Source organism: Rhincodon typus, chromosome 3, assembly GCF_021869965.1.
Source record: "Rhincodon typus isolate 14 chromosome 3, sRhiTyp1.1, whole genome shotgun sequence".
Lineage (NCBI taxonomy): Eukaryota > Metazoa > Chordata > Chondrichthyes > Orectolobiformes > Rhincodontidae > Rhincodon > Rhincodon typus.
This window is the reverse complement of record NC_063334.1, coordinates 123,091,836-123,114,630: the sequence shown is the minus strand read 5'-3', so window position 1 is coordinate 123,114,630 and position 22,795 is coordinate 123,091,836. Positions and strand designations below refer to the sequence as shown.

The 22,795-nt window shown below is 42.0% G+C and overlaps 1 protein-coding gene across 1 annotated transcript in view; it reads right to left on the bottom strand.

Moving 5' to 3' along the window:
• Window positions 1-22,795, bottom strand: part of tesk1b (testis associated actin remodelling kinase 1b) — a 124,766-nt gene that overhangs the window by 33,603 nt on the left and 68,368 nt on the right. The window contains exon 5 of the mRNA XM_048594725.1: window positions 21,990-22,072. Coding sequence (XP_048450682.1) covers window positions 21,990-22,072 — 83 coding nt within the window. The remainder of the gene's footprint in view (window positions 1-21,989; window positions 22,073-22,795) is intronic.

Below are 22,795 nucleotides of genomic sequence, written 5' to 3'. Positions count from 1 at the left end.
TCCATTTCTGAAGAAGGGTCCAGACCCGAAACGTCAGCTTTCCTGTTCCTCTGATGCTGCCTGGCATGCTGTGTTCTTCCAGCTCCACACCTTGTTATCTCAGACTCCAGCATCGGCAGTTCCTACTATCTCTACAGAATATCAACCTATCTGCATAACTAAGGATCATGAAAATCACTGTTGAACTTCCAATAGAAACATTACTGGCATCCTTCACTGCAACAGCTGTAACATTCACTCTTTGCAGACAATTCCTAGAATGATCCACGGATCATTTAAAGATTTTTTTTTAATCTTTTTGCACTCACCCATTATTTGTCTGTGTGTATATTTGTCGTGTTAGTATTTTGGGTTGTCTGTAATAATTAATAAACTCACTCTTTTTGTTAATTCAAGAAAGCCTGGTTAACTTGTCTCCTTATATTCATTTGGTCTGGGAGAAAGATATCCACAAGGGGAGGGGTACTTCTTCAATTTTTAAAAAATTCATTCATGGGATGAGGGCGTCATTGACCAGGCAGCATTTATTGCCCATCCCTAATTACCCAGAGGGCAGTTGAGAGTCAACCACATTGCTGTGGGTCTGGAGTCACATGTAGGCCAGACCAGGTAAGGATGGCAGTTTTCCTCCCTAAAGGTCATTAGTGAACCAGATGGGTTAATCTTGTTGCAACCAACTGAGGGGTGCGAATAAAGAAGGGGAATCAGTTCATCCTTCCTCATTCAGGAACTTAATGGTTTCAACTATCCCATCTGGAGCCATAACAACTTGGGAACCTCATCAGGTTCTGGTTGTAACTGAAGCAATAAAAATGGAATTATTTAACTAACAATACGGCAGTTAAAATGGAACAATGAGGAGATTCTTGTTTACGTTCCATAAAGCAACACAGGACAATGGAAGAGAATCAGCTTTGCCCTGAAATAAAACAAAGAATTGCAGATGAGAAGATCTGTAGCAAAAACAGAAATTGCTGGAGAAAGTCTGCAGGTCTGGCAGCATCTGTGGACAGAATCCAGAGTTGCTTTTATTGGTCAATGCATTGAGTATAGGAATGGGAGGTCATGTTCGTTAGGCCACTTGGACATTGGTTAGGCCACTTTTGGAGTACTGCATGCAATTCTCGTCTCCCTGCTATAGAAAGAATGTTGTGAAACTTGAAAGGGTTCAGAAAAGATTTACAAGGATGTTGCCAGGGTTGGAGGTTTTGAGCTGTAGGAAGCAGCTGAAGAGGCTCGGGCTATTTTCCATGGAGCATCAAAGGCTGATGAGGTGACCTTAGAGGTTATACAGTCACAAGGCACATGGATAGAGTGAATAGCCAAGGTCTTTTCCCCAGGGTAGGAGAGTCCAAAACTAGAGGGCATAGGTTTCAGGTAAGGGGGGGAAAAGATTTAAAAGGAACCCAAGAGACAACTTTTCCACCCAGAGGGTGTGGTGTATATGGAATGAACTGCTGGAGAAAGTGGTAGAGGTTGGTACAATTACAAGGTTAAAAATCATCTGAATGGGTATATGAATAGGAAGGGCTTAGAGAAATATGGACCAAACGCTGGGAAATGGGACTGGATTAACTTAGGATATGTAGTCTGCATAGACGAGTCAGACCAAAATGGTCTGTTTCTGTTTTGTACGTCTCTATGACTACACGTAGCAGTGAACACATGACAGCAATCCTGTATGGTTTGAAAACCTATGTCTCTCCAAATTGTATAGGTGGCAACTTCAAAGTGGAGAGACCTGAATGATGAAAATTAAATGTTGACATTCAAAGCTGGGTTGCATGGGTACCTGTGAAACTTTCAGAGTGCCATTTAATACTTCAGAAATTGTCTCTCTACACCCTTTGTAACATAGCTTTCTAGCTGTTTTGATGTGAAAAAAGAAACTACAGTGGGTGGTTCAGCCCCAGGCCTAATTAGTTCCTGGCGAGGGAAACTAGACAATAAACACCTCCCCTCCAGCTCTGCATTCCTTCAAATAAACAGCAGCGTCTAAAATAACAGCTCAGTCAGCAAGTGCAAAGGCTATGTGTTGTGAATGGATGTGAAGTGATTGCTTAGTAGAAGGGGGAGGTAGATGTTCCTCACCACCTTTATGCTGGTGACTTTATCCAGCTACCTGCAGGAGTACATAGGGCTAACTTCCCTGGGGTCCCTTCTGCAATTTGTACAGGGGACGGAGTAAGCAAAGCAAAGGTCAGTCTATTTTTAACCGACTGTGTACACTCTCACTCTGCTGAAGTCCAATCAACTCAAGAGGGAGGGAGGGGGGAGGCAATTAACATAACATAAAACTGCAGCCAAAACTTTATGACAGATTATACAACCAGTTCCAGCACAATTATTCTCTGCAGCTCACGTAACTCCTTCACAGGGATTGAAGTTTTTCACCTTCACTCCTGGGATACACTTCAGCAGTATGAGGACAATAATTTGCAGGATACCCTTAAATTTTCACTCTAAACCAGTCCCACTGTATGGGAACTGCAACAAAGGGAGGCACTGTTATAGCTAGCCACATGTGGTCACTTTAATAGAAAAGTTTCTAGGTACAGGTACAGAAAATAGAGATTTGCATTAATGTGACTTCAGGATATTCTAAAAAGTGCTTTATAAAAAAAAACTCCCCCCGCCGCCGCAGTGCAGTTGGAGGGATACCATCCACTGAGTATTTCAAGCATTTTTGGTTTTTATGCCAGATTTAGGACATCCACAGTATTTTGCTTTCAGATTGCTGTATTTTAAGTATTGGTTGAGGGATAAATATTCGCTAGGACTCCGGTGAAAACATTTCTGTTCCACTTTAAAATACTGCCATGAGATTCTTTACATTTAGCTGAAAATGTAGATAGGTCTTGCTTTGATGACTCATCTGAAAGCCAGCACCATCAACATAGCATGCCCTTGGTACTGCACTGAGATGTCGGTTGTGAGCTGAAATCTCTGAAGTGGAGGTTGAACCCAAAACCTTAACCATTGAATATCCTTCACATGTACACGAACTGCTATTGAGTAACAAAGGAAGTGAAGCTGTCACAATGATCAATGCTCACTTCAATTTTTATGAATAGACCCACAAAAAGGCTAAAATTCAGAATATATATATCATATGTATGTATGCTATCCATTTAACTAGTTCACACTAGTCCAAGGGTATTCTTCAGTCCCATAATTGACATCTACTCATTGCTAGTCCTCTACTATACTGGTAATCTCTCCAGTTCTTGCCAATCCTATTTGTGAATCTTACTGTGACACTACTGCCATGTTTCCCAGGTCTGTTCTGACTAAACCTCAAACAAAAGTACTTTACTACAATTTAAAAACCTTGGATATAAAGCTAGTCTCAGTGATAATGACCACTGCAGCGATCATTGATTATTGTAAAAACTCACGTGTGTAAGTAATGATCTTTAGGGAAGGAAACTGCCATCCTTCCCCATTCCGTCCTACATGTGACTCCAGACTCAGAACACTGTGGTTGATTCTTAATTGTCTTCTGAAATGGCCATGTCTCATGGAAATAAAAAAAACATAAATGCAAGCATTTCTTTCAGCTTGCAGTATTAAGATCCATCTGAAAGCATTGAGAGAGACTGCGCAATATAAAGGTGAAAGAATGGGAGCAGTAGCATTGCAAGTCAGCCAAGTCTGCAATAACCAGTGTAGAGATTGAGCCCAATAAATTACAGATGAAACAGATCTACCCTTGAGAAAGTGCTGTATTGTATTATATTCCCAGTGCATCTACTGGTTACTGGTTTAGTGTCAGTTAAACATTACATTGCCTTAAATTTAAACAAACAATTTCAAATAACTGTTAGTTAACATGACAGGCAGCCCAAACATTTTGTATGCACACCCACAGCAATGGAACAAAGAACTGTAATACAAAGAAGTAGGTAATAGTGAAATACAAGAAGATTGGCATGGCATTGGGATGCATGTGTGCTAATGCAAGGAGTGTTACAAACAATTGGAAATTGAAGAAGAATACAAGAAGATAAAGATTATGAAATGAATATTAGCAAGTAACAAAAGGCAAGTCAAAATCTCAATGTCATACGGGACTCAAAACTAACTCAGTTTTTCTCTCTACACGGATCCTATGGAATTTTTCTTACACTTTCATTTATGAAAAGTGGGTAATCTTGTGGAAGCAGAGAATGTGATAGAAATACTGAATATTAAAGCACTTGTCTTCACAGAAACAAAAAAATGAAGCCAATGCCACAGGAAACAATCTCAAGGATAAAAATAGATGGAAAGCAAGAAGATACCAAATAGTTGTCATTGCTCAGATTTAGCAACAATCTTGGTAACTTGGTCAGTGTAATGTCAGTGGTGGAAAAAAAAACACAAAAACGTTTACCTGGAGAATCATGGTTTAATAAAGGGATAGCCAACAGAGAATGGTTAAAGGCATATTGTGTCTACCTGACATTCTTGAGTTCTTTGATGATTTAACAGTGAGGGTTGATTCAGGTGGTACAGTAAAATGTATATGTGGACTTTTTAAGAGGATTTGATGAAGTATTTTGTAACATAGAACATAGAACAGTACAACACAGTACGGGCCCTTCGCCCCATGATGTTGTGCCGATCTTTTACCCTAGACCTAAGGTCTATCTAACCTCCACCCCTACCTTGTACTATCATCCATATGTCTATCTAATTGCCGCTTAAATGCCCCTAATGAGGCCGACTCCATTACCCTCTCCGGCAATGCATTCCATGCCCCTACCACTCTCTGAGTAAAGAACCTACCTCTGACATCTCCCCTGTATCTACTTCCACTCACTTTAAAACTATGCCCCCTCGTAATAGCTACCTCTACCCTTAAAAAAAAGTCTCTGGCTGTCCACTCTATCTATAACCTCTGATCATTTTGTACACCTTGTGCATTTTGTACATACTTGCCTGTAAATCAAAAGCACATTGATATTGAAAGGGGAGTAATAAGTGGAGTATGCAGTTGGATACGGGTTAGACAGAAAAGAGTGGTTAATGGGGCATTTTTTCCTGACTGGAGAGGAGGATTCAGTGAGGTTCCCCAAGGTTTGTATTTGGATCATGGTATATAGTGGCTTAGATTTGGAGATGGAAAGTGGTTGGCAGTGAGAATGCAAGAACAGAGAGACCTGAGGGAAGCATGCTCACAGTCTTTGAAAGTGACAGGTTGTTAAACTAGTTAAGAAAGCATGTGGGATAGTTGGCTTTGTAAATAGAGGCACTGAATACCAAAACAAGGAAGTCATTACGGTATCTTTACAAACTACATAGGCCTCCAGTTGGAATACAGTGTTCAATTCTGGGCACCAAACTTTGGCAAGGGCCTTGAAGAGAATAGAAAGGAGATTTACCAGAAATATACCAGGGATATGGGAGTTGTTATTTGATGAAACTGACTTTAGTGGCTATTGCCTTTGTTGTTCAAAGGTTATTGTTTCATTGTAATGGTGATGGGCGAGCACCTTGACTTTTCACCCCTGTTTTCCTCTAAGCACCACCCAGTTCTTTCCAGCCCAATCTGGAATATTTAGTTGAAGCATTAATGAATTTGGTAGCCATGATGTGGAGGTGCTGGTGTTGGACTGGGGTGGACAAGGTCAGAAATCACATGACACCAGGTTATGGTCCAACAGGCTTATTTAAAAACACAAGCTTTAGGAGTCCGAAGAAGGAGTAAGATTCTGAAAGCTAGTGTTTTCAAACAAAATTGTTGGTCTATAATCTGGTGTCATGTGATTTCTGACTTTAATGAATTTGAATTCTCCTGTCTGTGGAGTTCTTAAAGCTTCAACAACATGTGTCTCTTTGTAACAATGTTCAAGTGCTTTATTATCAGGTAATATGTATTAATTGTGAGAATCCTTACAATACAAAACATTATGTTCAAAGCTTTAATGCTCAAAGGACTTAATTAGATCTGGGACAATTCCAATCAGCCCTTCCAGCTGCTCCCCTAATCAATTAAGTCACAGCTGACCTACCCCTCAGCTCCACGTCCTTGAAACCCTTATCCAACAAAACTTACGTATGGAGTACACATTAAATAACATTTAAATCCCAGACTCATTAATTGGCATAAAAATAGTTGGTTGCACAGAACAAGGTACAACTGGGTGTTCAGTAACTAAATCACAACCAAGGGAAAGCAACAACTTGCAAATAATGAGCTGGGCAGTGTACCTTGAATAATTAGTGATCATAAGTAAGGAAGAAATCTCAAATGTGCAACTCTCTGTACACACTTAATTATTGATTTTAAGGTGTAGTCTTATGTTGTAGAGCAGCCAATTGCCCACAGCAAGGTCTCATTTATCAGCAACTGAGAAGCAATCCCTTTTGACCTCAGGAAGTAATGCTGGTTAAAGCACTAGAAAATGTTTCTGTTCTTTAAACATTACAGTGGGATCTTTAACATCCATCTGAATCATTAGACAGGGCTCTGTTTAGCATTTCATCTGAAAGATGGCACTTTCAACAGTGCAGCATTCTCCCAGTCCTACACAGCAGCATCAGTCTGGATTACAGATTCACATTCTGGAGATGGGCTTAAATTCTTAATTCAAGAGGTGGCAGTGATGTGAACTGGGCTGAATAGCTACTCTCAAATCAGAAAATCACAGCAACATCATAAAACTTTTCCATGTTGCATTGTAGGAAATGAAATACTTCAAGGTGCTGTAAATCCCATCTCCTGATTCCCTAAGGCCTGTCCACCATCTACAAGGCACAAGTCAGGAGTGTGATGGGAGACTGTCCACTTACCTGGAATGAGTACAGCTCCAACAACACATAAGAAACTTATTAAGTTGGAGAGGGTTCAGAAGAGATGTACCAGGATGTTTCTAGGTATGGAAGGTTTGAGTTATAGAGAGAGGTTAGATAGGCTGGGACTTTTTTCACTGAGCATTGGAGGTGTGTACTATCCACAAGAAATTCATTAAAGATCCTTAGGCAGCACCTTCCAAACCCAGGACCACTTGCAGCTAGAAGGATAAGGGTAGCAGATACATTGGAACACCACCACATCCAAGTTCCCCTCCGAACCACTCACTATCCTGACCTGGAAATATATTGCCACTCCTTTAGTGTTGCTGTGTCAAAGCTCTTGAATCCCCTGCCTAACAACATTGTGGGTGTCCTTACACTGAAGGTTGAGGTTGGTTAGCCTAGTTCCATGCAGAGAAAGCAAGCTTTTCATCAGACTTTTCATCAGAGCTGATGTAGTGTGGAGGAGGCAGCATTTATGCTATGGTGGGGTAGGGTGTTGGAGTGCTGCAGGAGAAAGGATGTTGATAGCTCAGATTAAGTGATCGGAATGTGAGAATGGCAGGACAGTAGTGTGTCTAACTGCCAAACTAGAAAGTGCAGACAGTCCCACTGGAGTTGGGGTTGGGGTTGGGGGAGAGGGTGGAGGGGGGAGGAGGAGCGGAGAGAGAGAACATGGTGACAGAAAATATAACAAGCAAAGGTAAAAGAAAGAGAAGGAATGGGTTCACAATCTGACGGTGATGAACTCGATATGGAGTTGGCTGGTTGACTGGATGGCTGGTTTACGACACAGAATGAGGCCATTCCCACACTGTCTGAGGTTACTACAAAAATCCATGGTTCAAGAAGGCAGCTCACCATTACCTCATCAAGGGCAACAAATGCTGGCCTAGCCAGCAATGGTCTCATCCCTCTGAGTAAGTTAAAAAAGTGAAGCATCCAGTGCAATAAGCACAAAATCCTGAGTACTATGGAACTACACAAACGTTACTGCAACAAAGCAGGACATTTGGGGTATTAAATTTGTCGGTTCTTTATTGGGTGATCCGGAACTGAATCCATATTCCCCTTGCTGCCTTCTTCCTCTTTTTCTAAATTTCCCTTAAAAGATGCAATGGACTCTGCCTCAAAAAAAATCACAATAGCAAAGCATTCCACACTCACCAATCTTCCATTGTCAATAAATTTCTCCTTATTTCTGCCCTCACTTTGAGATTCTTTTAAATTGATGATTCCTTGTCACTGACTCCTAAACCAAAGCTAACAGTCTTTGTTCAAGTCATCAAAACTCTGCATCATATTAAAGTTCTCTATTGAATAATGTCTGCAGCCTAATCACTGGCAGCGAGTCCTGGAGCTGCGTGCAGGCAGCAAGTCCCAGAGCAGCGAGGGCTGAGTGTCCCGGAGCAGCGTGTCAGCAGCGAGTCCCAGGCAAAGACCGCCACAGGTGAGGCAGTCCTAGAATTTACCTTGGAGCAACTGAGTGCCAGTACGGAGCGGACTGGAGGCTTGGAGCAGAGCAGTGACAGTTGTTGGACGGGATCTGGCGATCTAACTCTTATACCTATCATGTTATTCCAATCATTTGGTTTGTCTCCAGCACCACCTTATTTTTAATATTTTGTAATTATCTCTCTGCCTCATTTAATCAGATTATAGGTCATCCCTACGCTGGTTATTCAGCTGTTGACACTTTACTCACACCATCTAACACTCTTGGTCACCTGCAGAGACTTGTTATTTGATATTCCACTCACACCATTTGTATGGTCTTTTGATTTCTCCGCCCTTGATCTCTCTGTCTATAAATTCGCCGTCTGCGTGTTGCTCTCACTTCACCTGACCAAGGGGCTACGCTCCAAAAGCTTGTGATTTCAAATAAACCTGTTGGACTATAACCTGGTGTTGTGTGACTTCCGACTTTATAAAGTAATGCGACCACTTTTATTCCTCATATGTATCCAAGATTTGTACTTAGGTACTTTTGCCATAGGAGGCAGACATTGTAAAAGCTTTTTGCTGTACTTCTACAATGGAGTAGATGTGACAATAAAAGCTATTCTATTCTGATAAAGGACATTCTATTTCCCTGTTAATCTATAGTCCCAGTATCTCAAGCCCTATCTCTCTGTGTAACAGACTGTGCCTTGGACATGGAGTCCAAAATGGATGCTGGGAGTTTGATTTTCATTTATTTTTGAAAGGCAGCTTCTGTCAAGTGTGATATCCAAGTGATATCCAAAGTTAACAGATCCCAGAGCCAAATTTTCTTTGGTCATCAAGCAGAACAAAGATGGCCACCATGTTTGAGGCTGATGGTAAATAAATTGAGGTGATAGGAAGTTCTCCTTCCAGCAGATCAAGTGTGTTTCCTACAGTATAGTTCAACATCTTACAACACACCATGGTAGTTTTCCATTCTGTATCGTTGCCATAAGATGCATTTCTCTTAAGACGCAAAAATTACACAGGTTTTCAGCACAGAAAACAAATGATTCAGCCCAACTGATCTTTATCCCCATTGTCTATTCTCCATACCAGCCTTCCATCATCCCTTGTTGTCCCACCCCCATCAGCAGACCTTTCTTCCTCATGTGTGTATCTAACTTCCCCCTTAATTTTATTCAATTTATTCACTTTAACAACTCCTTGAGCTATATTCTCATTATCTGGAGAATCAATAAGTTTCTCCTGGATTCCCTATTGCATTCATTAGTCACTATATCTTATTTAAGACTTCCTAACTCCCCAACAGGCAATACTGGGTCTCAAAATATGTTTGCTTGTCTTTTTGCTTCGTCATACTGTTTCATTACCAGGCCATGTCAGTTCCTTTGGAGGTGGGCATCATGAGAACAAAATGCTCCCAGCTTGTTTGGTTGATCAGTTCTCAATTCTGTACACTGATAAGGCAGATGGTTCATTTGGGAAGTGCAGCCAGAGCCAGGTCCATGGCGTCACAGGTGACTCATCTGTACAGGGACATACCAGGAAGACTGGAAGAGCAGCAATGGTGGTCAGAGATTTGATAGTTAAAGGAATAGACAAGAACTTGTGGCCACAGACATGAATCCTGGCTGGTGTATTCCATTGGTCCTAGGGTCAATATGTCACTAAGTAGCTGCAGAACATCCTGAGTGGGAGATTGAATAGCCAGCAGTACACATTGGTACAAACAATAGAGGTAGAAAAAAGGAATGCGTTCTTGCAAAGAGCATTTTAGGAGCTAAGTAGGAAATTAACAAGCAGGACTTCAAAAGTATTAATCCGCAAATTATTCCCACTACCACATCCGACATACAGTTTCACTATAGGAGGATAAAGCAGATGAAAGTGTGGATGGAGAGATGGTGCAAAAGGGAAGGTTTCAGCTTCTTAGGACATTGGAAGTTAACAGAGGAGATAGGACGTGTACAGGCTGCATAGATGCATCTGAAAAGCGTGAGGATTGAGTGCCCTGTGTGACATTTTGCTGCACATATGGTGGAGAGTTTAAACCGGCTCAGCAGGCGATAGAGCTAGGAGCCAAGAGTAAAGAGGAATACTGAGGTACACAAAAGATAGATTGCAGTAAAGTAAGCTATTAGACAGGGTCAGAGAAAGGAAGGGTTACAAATGCATGTACGTGAATAGATGGAATGTGAATAAGATTCTGACTAAGTTTCAGGCGTAGATTACAATGTAGAAATATGATATTGTGTCTCGAAGGGAGTCCTGAAAGGATAGAACTCAGAGTATTAAATATTCCTGGATACAGAGTGTTCAGGAAAGTAGGAAAAAGATGAAAAGGGAGAAGAGGTGGACAGTGTCGGCTAAGAAGAGCTGGTAAAGGGTGAGGTAGTGAAGGTAGGGCTTTCATAGTAACCTCAACCAGTAAGGGAACTGAACCCACGCTATTGGTGTGACATTGATGGCAGCTGAGCTAATTAACCCAGCTTAAGGACAGCATTGTAGTGATGGAGAAGGAGTGGAACCCAGATGGTTCAAGGACAGAACCTATTTGGCTGGACCAAAGGAACAAAAAGGCAATGGATGAGGGTAGTGCTATGGATGTTGTATATTTGGACTTTCAGAAAGAATTTGATATAGTGCCACATGGCAGGTTTGTTTGCAAGTTAGAAATGTTTGGGATTGATGGGTCCTTGGCAGCATGGATTAGAAGTTGGCTAAGACAGGAAACAGGGTAGGTATAGATGAGCTTTTCTCAGATTGGAGACAAGTTGAATGTGGTGTTCCTCAAGGTTTGGTGTTTGGACCCTTGCTTTTTCTGATTTATATAAAAGACTTGGAGATGGGTGTCGAGGGAAAAAAAAATCTCTAAATTTGCAGATGCTAGGGAGAAAAGTGAATTGTGAGTATGATGCTGAGTGACTTCACAGGAACACTGATATGGGCAAATGGGCAGACACCTGGTAGATGAATTTCAATGCCGGGAAATGTGAGGTCATGCATTTTAGTAGAAGAAACATGGAGAGACAATACAGTCTCAATGGTATGACTTTGAGGAGTGTACAGGAGCACAGAACCTTGGGGTTCACGTGCATGGTTCTCTGAAGGTGACCAGGCAAGGTGAAACCATTAAGAAGGCTTATAGGATCCTTGGGTTTATAAATAGAGGCATAGAGTATAAAAGCAAGGAAATGATGCTACACTTCTACAAATCATTTGGATTTTTGCCTTTAGTTCTAGACACTTTATTTAAAGAAGAATGTTAAAGCCCTGGAGAGATTTCAAAGGAGATTTCCTAGAATGATACAAGGAATGAGGGATTTCAGATGCAAGGAAAGATTAGAGAATTTGGACTTGTTCTCCTTGAAGCAGAGACGATATTGGGGTGTTCAAAATTATGAATGATTTTAACAGGGTAAAAAAAGATATTCTATTTCCACAGGTTGGTATGTCAATAACTAGAGGTCAATTTCAAGATTGTCAGTAAGATAGTTAGGAGGGAGATGATGAGAAATTTTTTTTACTCAAGAATTGTTACGATTTGGGAGTGGTGCAGGTGGATTCCATAAGAAGTTTCAAAAGAGAGCTGGCCATGTATTTGTGATGAATTTTGAGGGCTGGAGAATGGGACTAGCTGGGTAGCTCTTTCAGGAGCCTGTACTAAAACGACTGGCTGAAAGGCCTCCTTTTGTACTGTAAAGATCTAATGATTCTAAAAAGGTGCAATTACATTGTTCTGTGTGGTCCATTGGTCACCAACAAGTGGGGGAGGGATGGGGGTAGGAAATAGAGGATTAAGTTTTCAAGCAAATTGCAGAGAGCTGCAAAAAAGAGCAGTTTTAATGGGTACTTTCAATTACCCAAATATAGACTGGTGTGATGGTACTGTAAAAGGGCAAAGAGGGACAACAGTTCCTAGATTGTTCCAGAGAATTTTGTACAGTAGTGCAGGTCCTGTCCAACAAGAAAGGAGGCACTATTTTAGTTGACAAGTGGCAAATAATAATTGTGTTACACAAGCGCAGAGCAATGACTGTCTCCAACAAAAGAGAACCTAAGTAACCCCCTTTGACATTCAGTGGTGTTAACCTTGCTGAATTTCCTCATTATTAACATCCTGGGGACTACCATTGACCAGAAATTGAACTGGACTAGCCACATAAACACAGTGGCTACAAGAGCTGGTCAGAGGTGAGGAATACTGCTGCCAGTAACTCCCCTCCTCAATCCCCAAAGCGTGAGGACCATCTATAAGGCAGAAGTCAGGAGTGCGATGGAATACTCCCCACTTGCCTGGATGGGTTCAGCTTCAACATTCAAGAAGCTTGACACCATCCAGGACAAAATAGCCCAAAGACTGGCACCATATCCACAACCACTTACTTCTCACTCAATCCACAAGTTGCACTGCAGAAATTCACCAAGGCTTCTTTGGCAAAACGTCCCAAACTCATGACCACTACTATTTAGAAGGATAAAGGCAGCAGATACATGAGAACACCATCACCTGCAAGTTCCCCTTCAAGCTACACACCACCTGGATTTGGAAACATAGTGCCGTTCCTTCAATATTGCTGGGTCAAATTCCTGGAACTTTGTCCATAACAGTGCTAACAAGTAGGGATGGGCAATAACTACTAGCCTAGCCAGCAGCACCCATACCCCATGAATTGAAAAAGAGACCTTGTTGGGAATGAGGTGTGCCAAGTAGATTTGACTGTGCAAATAGGGAGAAAAAAATCAATCCAAAGTAAAGATAATCAAGTGGGAGAAAGCTAACCTCAACGGGACAGATCTGAGTCAAATATATTGGGGCTAAAGATTAGCAAGAGAAGCAGTAGCTAAACAGTGGGCTATGTTCAAAGAGGAGATAGTTCGGGCACTGTTAAGGTACATTTCCTCACAAAAGAAGTGTACAGCAAACAAATCCAGAACTCCCTACATAACAAAAGAGATAGAAATTAAGTTAAGGAAGAAAAAGTGTGCTTAGGACAGACGTCAGGTAGCAAATACAACTGAAGTACAAGCTGAATATAGAAGGTTCAGATAATTGGTGAAGAGGGAAATAAAAGCAGTATAGAAAGAGTACAACTGCTAACACAACAGGGAATCTCAAAGTCATCTGTCGACATATAAATAGTAAAAGGGTAACAGAATGATGTGTAGGGCAGATTAGAGACCAGAAAGATGATTTACGTGTGGCAGCAGGCACGGCTGAGGTATTAAACTAATATTTTGCATTTTGTATTATTAAGAAAGAAGGTGCTAGCCAAGCCATGGAGGTACAGGAGGTAATTTAGACACTGGAAGGGTTTAAAATTGATAGGAGTTGGACAGGCTACGATTATAGTTGAATGGCACCATGACCAGAAAATGGATGCAAGGGAAGCAAGTAGAAAATGTGGAGGTACTGGCCATAAAATTTCGATCTTCTTTAGACTAGACCAAGGGATTTGGAGAAACACAGACAAGAAGACACAGATTTAAAGTAATAGTAAAACAGGCAAAAGCAATATTAGAAAAAAAAGCACTCCACGCATTAAGTGGTGAGGTTCTGGAATGCAATATCTGAGAGTACAGTTGAGGCAGATTCAATCTTTCAAGAGGGAACTATAATCTGAAAAGAAAGAATGTGCAGGGTTTTAGGAGAAGCGGGAAGATGGTATGAAGTGTCAATTGGATAGCTGATGCAGAAATGATGGGTCAGATGGCCTTCTTCTGCATTGTAATAATCCTGTGATCTCTTCGGTGTAGGTCAGGCTGGATTAAACAACAGATCTTTTCCTGTCCACCAGCCATCTTACTGGTGTTCCACAAATCTTCTGAGCAGTGAGGCAATGTGCTAACTACAGCGTTGTTCCTTGGGACATCGCTTCTTCACAGAACTAAGATCAAGATTTATCAGCTTGGTAAATTTAAAGAGGGTATCTCAAGAGTTGGTCATGTTGGATTTTACATTGATGGAAACTGAAACTTTGAAAATGAACCAAGAATAAAAAGTCACGTCATGTAAGAAAGCAGCTTAACCTGACCAAAAATATAACAATGCACATGAGTTCATTTCCACAGGAAACCTTAGATCAACCATACTTAGATTCTATTTTAAAAAGGAAATCTAAAAAAATGAGGAAGTGAAAGAAAGATTTACAAGGATGATACCAAAGCTAAGCTGTTATAACTATTGGGAAGAGGTTACAGGCTGCAACTCTTTACTGTAGAGAAGGCTGAAATCCAATAAAAGTCTTTAAAATTGAATGAGTTTGATAGGGTAGGCACAGTAAAGATATTTCTGAATGTAGGGGTGTCCAAAACTAGGACAATAAGACCTGTCATTAACAAGTTCGCAATATGGGATTCAGGAGAAGCCTCTTTACCCAGAGAGTCATGAGAAAATTGAACCCAATGCCACAGGGTTTGGCCAAGACAAAAGAACATTGATGCATTCAAGGGGAAAGCTGTATAAACTTGATTGAGAAAGACATCAAAGATTATACTGAAGGGGTTAGATAAAATCAGATTGATAAGGGATTGTGTGGAATATATACACCAGCAGACACCTATTGGGCTGAACGATCTGGTTCTGTTCTGTAAGATTCAATGCCGTAAAATTCATTGCCACTTTATTTCAATTCTGATAGGAAATACAAGCAAGGATAACAGATTTGGTCAATTCTGATGAAGCCATATTATACTGGAGACGTCAATTATTTCTACCTCCACAGATTCTGCCAGACCTGTTAAGTTTATTTCTGTTTTTATAATAGATTTATTCACTAATCTGTAATGAGTCTGTCAGATTCTAATTAGGTGTCACAATAAACTAAAATTAAGAACGAGTTGATGAGAGTAAAAGTTAATTGAATTCTTCTGGTCGACATTTACTCAAAGTAAAACAGACTGAACTCTAATCAAAATATAATCGTAATGTCTCTAGAACTGCAGAAAGTATGAGAGCTCAGATATAAACCTTAATGTTTGAAGGAGAACTGAAGAGGCACATTGAGGATGAGAATACAAAGAATAAAAACTGAAAAGCAATTAAATTCTAATTAGGATAAGGTGTAGTTTAATGCAACTCAGACAGTACACCAGGTGACATGGACATATGCCATTCAACCATTATCCTGTTCTAAAATATAATAATCTTACTTTTCTAGAGTCAATAGTTGGCACATCTGCCTTTTGGAGAGGCAATTTCCTAGCAATAGCTAAAGACAAAGGAAGAGAGAGAAGGTGAGGCATTAGCAGCATTGCAAAGTCCATTCATCATCAGCATCTGCTATATGGACAGCATCTGTCAGCAACATTGTTCTGCAAAGATCTACTCCCATTAGTGCCTTTGATACAGACAGACCATTTCTTAGTTACAACCTATTGCATAGGAGAGCTGTTGGAAGGTTTTTCTCTCTGCACTTTTCAGAGAGAAACACTAATGAATGATAAGGGAAGATATATTCTGGAAAATTCCTCTAGGCAACTGGAACTGCACCCAGCGTTATCTGTAAAGGCATCCATTACATGGGCAGTACTTTAGAAACACTTATTCTTAATACCATCAACTATTTGCAAAGGTCAGCTCTCAGCAACATCCATTCATTGGAAAGGCCATGGCCTTGATAATTACTCCCTCCACACATAATGGGTGGGAGATAGATGAAAACAAAGAATAAGTCCCCAAGTCACGTAGGACACCTCATTTCCCAGAGATCCATAAACCTGGTAGTGAAAAGGAAGCAGGAGCTGCTATCTGAAGTAGCTTTTACAGCACTCCCTGCAGGTCAAATAGAACAAGAATACTCTCCACCTTGATCTCACAATGAAGCCTTCAGTCCTCCCTCTGTAGGTGGCCTTCTTCCTCACCCTGCCCTTCTTCTCAAAGAATAATCTCTCACTTCCTTCTACAATAACCTCTCTTACTCTCAAGACGGTCCAATCTCTTGTTCCCTCCCACAAAAGTACCTCCCCCCAATTCTCACTGCTTTGCACCCACAATTGCCTCTCTTCTTTTGACTGCCAAGCCTTGATCTCTGGCACTCTTTACTTCCCTCCCAGTTGATGAAGATTGTCCCTAGGGGACACCGAGGGAAACCTATCAATTTGTCTGGTTTCCAGACAGGAGACGGAGGTTAAAACCAACAGGGCCTCCTCGTTCTGGCTTTGCAGATTTTTTATTCACTCCCAAACATTCCTGGAAACTCACTGACTATTCATCAATATCAGGAGCCAAATCTCTGTGACATTAGCCTCAGTTGGAGCTGTATCCAGCCAAGCTCGTTAAGGCTGCATTTTCTGCCAGCTCCAGGTGAATTTGCAACAATTTAAATTTGTTCTGGAATAACTTCTCAAATTTTCAGGAAAAAGAACTGGGATTTCGAAGTATATTAAAAACCAGGACAGTGCTTGTTCATTAACTGGCAGCTCATAACCTTCCCAAAGAATTGATTGGTTGCCATTGAGATTCAGTGTTGCAATCATTCAGCTTCATCTTCACTATTGAAAACACCTTCGCTCTCTCAGACTGAGAGCCTACAACATACTGAGAATCCAATCACCGCAGATCACACAGCAGGACAACAAATTGGATTTCCCAGCAATAAGGAGACTAATAGATGAGAGTGGGGGAACAGAAGGTAAAGGAGAGAAACAAAGGTGAGGGGAGTGGGAGAAGGAAGAGGATAGAAATAGGGGGTGGAGAATTGACAGAAAATGGACAGAGGAAGGGGAGAGAAGAGGGTAAAGGAGAGAGGAGAGAGGAGAGGAGAGGGGAGTTGAAACTGTGAAGGGGAGAAGAGAGGAGTAAAGCAGAGGGGAAAGAGGAATGGGAAGAGAAGAGATGATCACTGATCCTTGACTTGAATAGAAACATAGAAAATAGGAGCAGGAGTAAGCCATTTAGCCCTTTGAGCCTGCTCTGCCATTCACTTTGATCATGGCTGATCATTCAACTCAATAGTCTGCTCTGGCTTTCCCCCATATCCTTCGATCCCTGAAGCCCCAAATGCTACATCCTTTTCCTTCTTGAAATCATACAATGTTTTGGCCTACACGGCTTTCTGTAGTTGTGAATTTCACAGGCTCATCACCCTCTGGGTGAAGAAAAAGTTTCCTCATCTCAGTGCTTAACGATTTATCCCATATCCTTAGATTGTGACCTCTGCTTCTCAGAACTGACGGTAGCTGCGAAAATGTCAGTTTATATGCAGAAAATGGGGAGAGGGATGGGGTAAGGAGTAAATGGGAGGATAGAGCTCGGAGAGAGAGAAGAGCAGTTGGACAGACAAAGGAGTTGATAACGATCTGGCTAGGAGGGTGAATAGTTGTTAATGGGGAACTGTTAATGACTAACAACAGGTAGTGTGTAATGGCAGGCCAAGTGACAACAAGACCTGGTGTGTGGGGTACAGGACTAGGAAATGGGAGAGTTTAGCCCCTAAAATTATTGAACTCGATATGGAGTCCGGAGGACTGCAGGGGTCCTCAAGCAGTAAATGAGGTGTTGTTCTTCCAGCTCATGCTGAGTTTCGCTGGAACACCTGCAGCAAGCCTGAGACAGAGATGTTGCTAGGGAACAGGGTAGGGTGTTAAAGTGGCAGGCAACAGGTAGATCAGGGTCTTTTTTGCGAGAAAACGTAGATGTTCTGTGAAGTAGTCATCCAGTCTACGCTTCGTTTCCCCAATGTACAGGAGACCACATTGTGAGCAGCAAATGCAGCAGACTAGATTGTGGGAAGTGCAGATGAAGTGTTGTTTCACCTAGAATGTATGTTTGGGCCCTTGGATAGTGGGGAGGAAGGAAGTAAATGGGCAGGTGTTGCATCTTCGCCGGTTGCAGGGGAACGTGCCATGAAGCTGTGGGGATGAGGGAAGAGTGGACCATTTAAGAGGATTCCTTGTCGACTAGATTCTGGGATATGCCGCATGTGTTCAGAGGAGGACAACCTTACAAGGGAGCTTACAAAACATCCACCTTCTTCCTCAACCGAGGATTCCCCAGCACCGTTGCTGACAGGGCTCTCAACTGGGTTCGACCCATCTCCTGCACTTCCGCCCTCACCCCTTCTCTTCCCTCCCGCAACAGCAATAGGGTTCCCCTTGTCCTTACCTACCATCCCACCAGCATCCACATCCAGAAGATCATCAGACGCTATTTCCTCCACCTCCAGCGAGATGCCACCACCAGACACATATTCCCCTCCCCTTCCTTGTCCGCCTTCCATAGGGACCGTTCCCTCTGGGACACCCTGGTTCACTCTTCCTTCACTCCCAATATCTCCCCCACAGCACCTTCCCCTGCAACCGGCAAAGGTGCAGCACCCGCCCATTTACTTCCTCCCTCCCCACTATCCAAGGGCCCAAACATACCTTCCAGGTGAAGCAACACTTCACCTGCACTTCCCAGAATCTAGCCTACTGCATTCGCTGCACACAATGTGGTCTCCTCTACACTGCAGAAAACGAAGCATAGACTAGACGACCGTTTCGCAGAACATACACGTTCTGCTCACAAAAAAGACCCCGAGCTACCTGTTGCCTGCCACTTTAACACACCACGCTGTTCCTGCTCAGCGCAAACTGGAAGAACAACAGCAGCAAAAACAAAGTTGCTGGAAAAGCCCAGCAGGTCTGGCAGCATCTGTGAAGGAAAAAACAGAGTTAACGTTTCGTGTCCGGTGACTCTTCCTCAGAACAGAGGAAGGACAACAACTCATTTTCCACTTGGGGACGCCCTGCAGCCTTCCGGACCTAATATCGAGTTCAATAATTGTACGGCCTAAACTCTCCCATTTCCTAGCCCCGTACCTGACTCACCAGGCCTTGTTGTCACATAGCCTGCCATTACACACCACCTATTGTCAGTCACTAACTGTCTCCATTAACAACTATTCATCCTCCTAGCCAGATCGTTACCAACTCTTTTGTCTATCAAACTGCTCTTCTCTCTCTCTCTCTCTGGGCTCTATCCTTTATCCTATTATTTATTCCCTACCCTATCCTCCTCCCTATTTTCTGCATATAAACCAACATTTTCACAGGTGCCATCAGTTCTGAGGAATGGTCACCGGACCCGAAACGTTAACTCTGATTTTTTTCTTCACAGATTCTGCCAGGTCTGCTGACCTTTCAGCAACTTCTGTTTTTGTTACTAGCTTTATTGACCTTCCCTAATTGCCCTAGAGGAGGTGGTGGTGAGCTGCCTTCTTGAACCACTGCAGTCCATGTGGTGTAGGTGCAACGACAGTGCTGTTCAGGAGGGAGTTTCAGGATTTTAACCAAGCAACATTGATAATGTTGTTGCAATTATAATCTGATTCAGAACCAGGGGAATCTCAGGTTGAAACATCTGGAATACATGCTTGGCAGAGGAGCCAATGGTGCAAAGCTACCATCTGTGGGATTATGACTGAATGCCACCCCCAAACATAACAGAGAAAACATGGAAACCAATTTGCGCAAAGCAAGATTCCACAAATAGCAAAGACAGCACAACCAGATATTGTTGGATAGGTGAGTTTACATGGACTAATTAGCTTCCTTCATCACCATCTATGATGTGCAAAAGAATTCGTTTTAAATGTCTCACTGCATGCTCACAGTTTGTGTTTGAGATTTGGCCTTTACTTTCATTCTAATCAGCATTTTTAGACATTTGGATCATGTCTCCTTTTGGCCTTCCTTTCTCTAATGAAAACCAGAACATGAGGTCAGGGTGTCCTGCAGCCCGAGAGAAGTCGTCTGGTTTCCATAGGGAGGAAGAACCTGCTTCTAACCATCAAGCAGAATCCACACAAACCTCATACCAGCTGATCCCAAAATTCCTCTACTCCTCATGTGTTCACTAACTTCCCCATAAATGCATCGACACAATTAGCCACAACTGTGGCCTATAAGTACCACATTCTAGCCCAATCTCTCTGGGGTGTTAGCCTGCACTATAAATTGGGTATAACTGGCTGTGAAATTCTTCAGTAGCTACCGGTCTCAGACTTGTATTGCATCAACATTTCATTACATGTCTGTAAAAGTGGCTCTGTTAAAAATCAAAACACCTATCAAATTGAAAACAGAACCTCAGTTACTATTTTCACATGACTTAATTTATCAGGATCTGTTCATTTTCTTGAAAAGGCTTTGGGTTTTAAGGAAATGATGTAGACTTTATTTTAACATGCCTTTTTAAAGAGTAAGTGAAATTACTCCACTGAGACTGGTATCCCATTACCACATCACCTTTATTTACACAGGGAGAGTCCTTCACACTGAGCCAGCTCTTCGAGTCAACAGTACCTCTGACCCTCCTGTTTTTTTCTGTCAGCCAGGGCTCCCTGATTGAGGCTGTTAATCTGGTCCAATCAGGGAACTCTTATTCTATGACGCTCACCTGGCTGACCTCATTACAATTACTACAGTTAAGTCCTTTTGTTTTTTTCTTAATATGTGTGAGAGCTTGTTTGGCTATGAAAGGTACATTCATAACACACCAAGCAGGTTGATTATCATGCTGTAAAATGTATGAACATGTTTACAACAGGCAGTAGGAGCAGTGGAGTATCCTGATCAGATCTGAAGAACGGTCCAGACCCGAAACGTCAGCTTTCCTGCTTCTCTGATGCTGCCTAGCCTGCTGTGTTCATCCAGCTCCACACCTTGTTATCTCGGACTCCAGCACCGGCAGTTCCTACTATCTCTCCTGATCAGCTAGTCTTGAGGGGTGGCACCCCTCTAACTAAAGCCTCTGGCTTCGGACCCAGTTACCCATCCCAGGTAAATCTAAAAATGGAAACAGATATAATGTATGCTCTGTCTGCCACGTGTCTTTTGAGTCTAAATAAGTAAGTAAAACATGGTACTAAGAATTAAGGCTGTGTATTATACACAAGGGAAGAGGCATTAGAACGGTGATCTTAGCCTTTACAATGAAGCACCTGTACGAATTCTCACAGTTGTATCTATTTAGTGTTATATGCAACAGCTGAGTTCTTCAAACTGCACAGTGCACAGGAAGAACCAGCATCATTTCAGGAACAATTTCCACATTCTAAACCCTCGAAAGTCATTTCTTCTATGTTACCATCTTATGTGACTATCTTACAATTTTTATCCTTAGCTTTGGATGTGGCCAACAAGTGGAATGATCAAGTCCCATCATAGTTTTAAAGATGTCTATCAGGTTACCATTAGAGGCAAGAGCCCTAGCTTGTTTTGCCATTCTCATTTTTACCTTCTCATTTCTGGTACCATCCTCATGAATCACTTTGCATCTTTTCCGATGGACCTTATATCCTACTTGCTCTCATTTCCTTTCAAGTCAGCTAATCAGGATCAATTTCGTTTCACTGGACAGGACTCTCACTTCAGAGTCAGATTCAAACTCTCACCACAAACCTAAAGCACCAAATCTAGATGGTCACTTGCAGTTCAGTACTGAGGGAGTGCTGCAGTGCCAGGGTGAGGCATTTTGATGAAATTAAACAGTGGCCACGTGTGCCTTCTTAGTTGGGTGTACAAGATCTCACAGTTATTATTTAAAAGACAAGCGAGGAGGTTCTCCAAGGTGTTGCAATGAATATTTATCTCTTAATTGCTAACATAAAATCAGACCATTCAATTTCATCTGTGTGCAAATTGGTTGCTGCAATTGCTACATTACAACAGTGTCTTCACTTTAAAGTAGTTCATTCGAAGCATTTTGGAATTTAAAGATGTGTAAAAGACGTTATATGAATGCAAGTTCTTTCTTGCTTTTTATTTTCACTCACCTATAATTCGGGATTTTTTCTGAAAGGCCAAAGTCTCCCACCACAGCTGTGTATGACTTCCCTTCATGCTTCACCAGGCAATTCTGAAAGGAAAACACAGCAATATTCCATAAATTTCCAATTTATAAATTTCCACAATTAAAGTGAGAGTTGTTTTATTGATTAATGGGATTTGGGCATCTCTGGCCAAGCCAGCATTTATTGCCTATCCCAAAATGCCCACCTCTAATTGCTTGGAAGTATAGAGCCAGCCCTTCATCATCCAGGATCAAAATCCCCAAACTCTCGCCTCCCCAAACACCATCTCACAGCCAATGCACGTGCAGTCCTGCCACATCCAGTTGTGAATGATGGTTGACAATTGAACAATTAATAGGAGAAGGCAGCTCCACAAATATCCCCATATTGAATGATTGGGAAACCGAGCAGGCCCATGTAAAAGATAAAGATCTATCTCGGCCCTCTCCAGAGGTCCCAAGCATCAGAGACGCCAGTCTTCAGCCAATTCGATTCACTTCACATTATTTGAGGCAGCACTGATAAAGCCACCAATTCCTAATTGGCCCTTGACCAGAGTGTGTTGCCATTTCAGGAGGGCAGTTGAGAGACATCCACATTGTTGTGGGTCTGGAGTCACATGTAGGCCAGACCAGGCAAGGATGACAGATTTCCTTCTTAAAACAACATTAATGAACAAGGGTAGTAGGAACTGCAGATGCTGGAGAATCTGAGATAACAAGGTGTAGAGCTGGATGAACACAGCAGGCCAAGCAGCATCAGAGGAGCAGGAAAGCTGACGTTTCGGG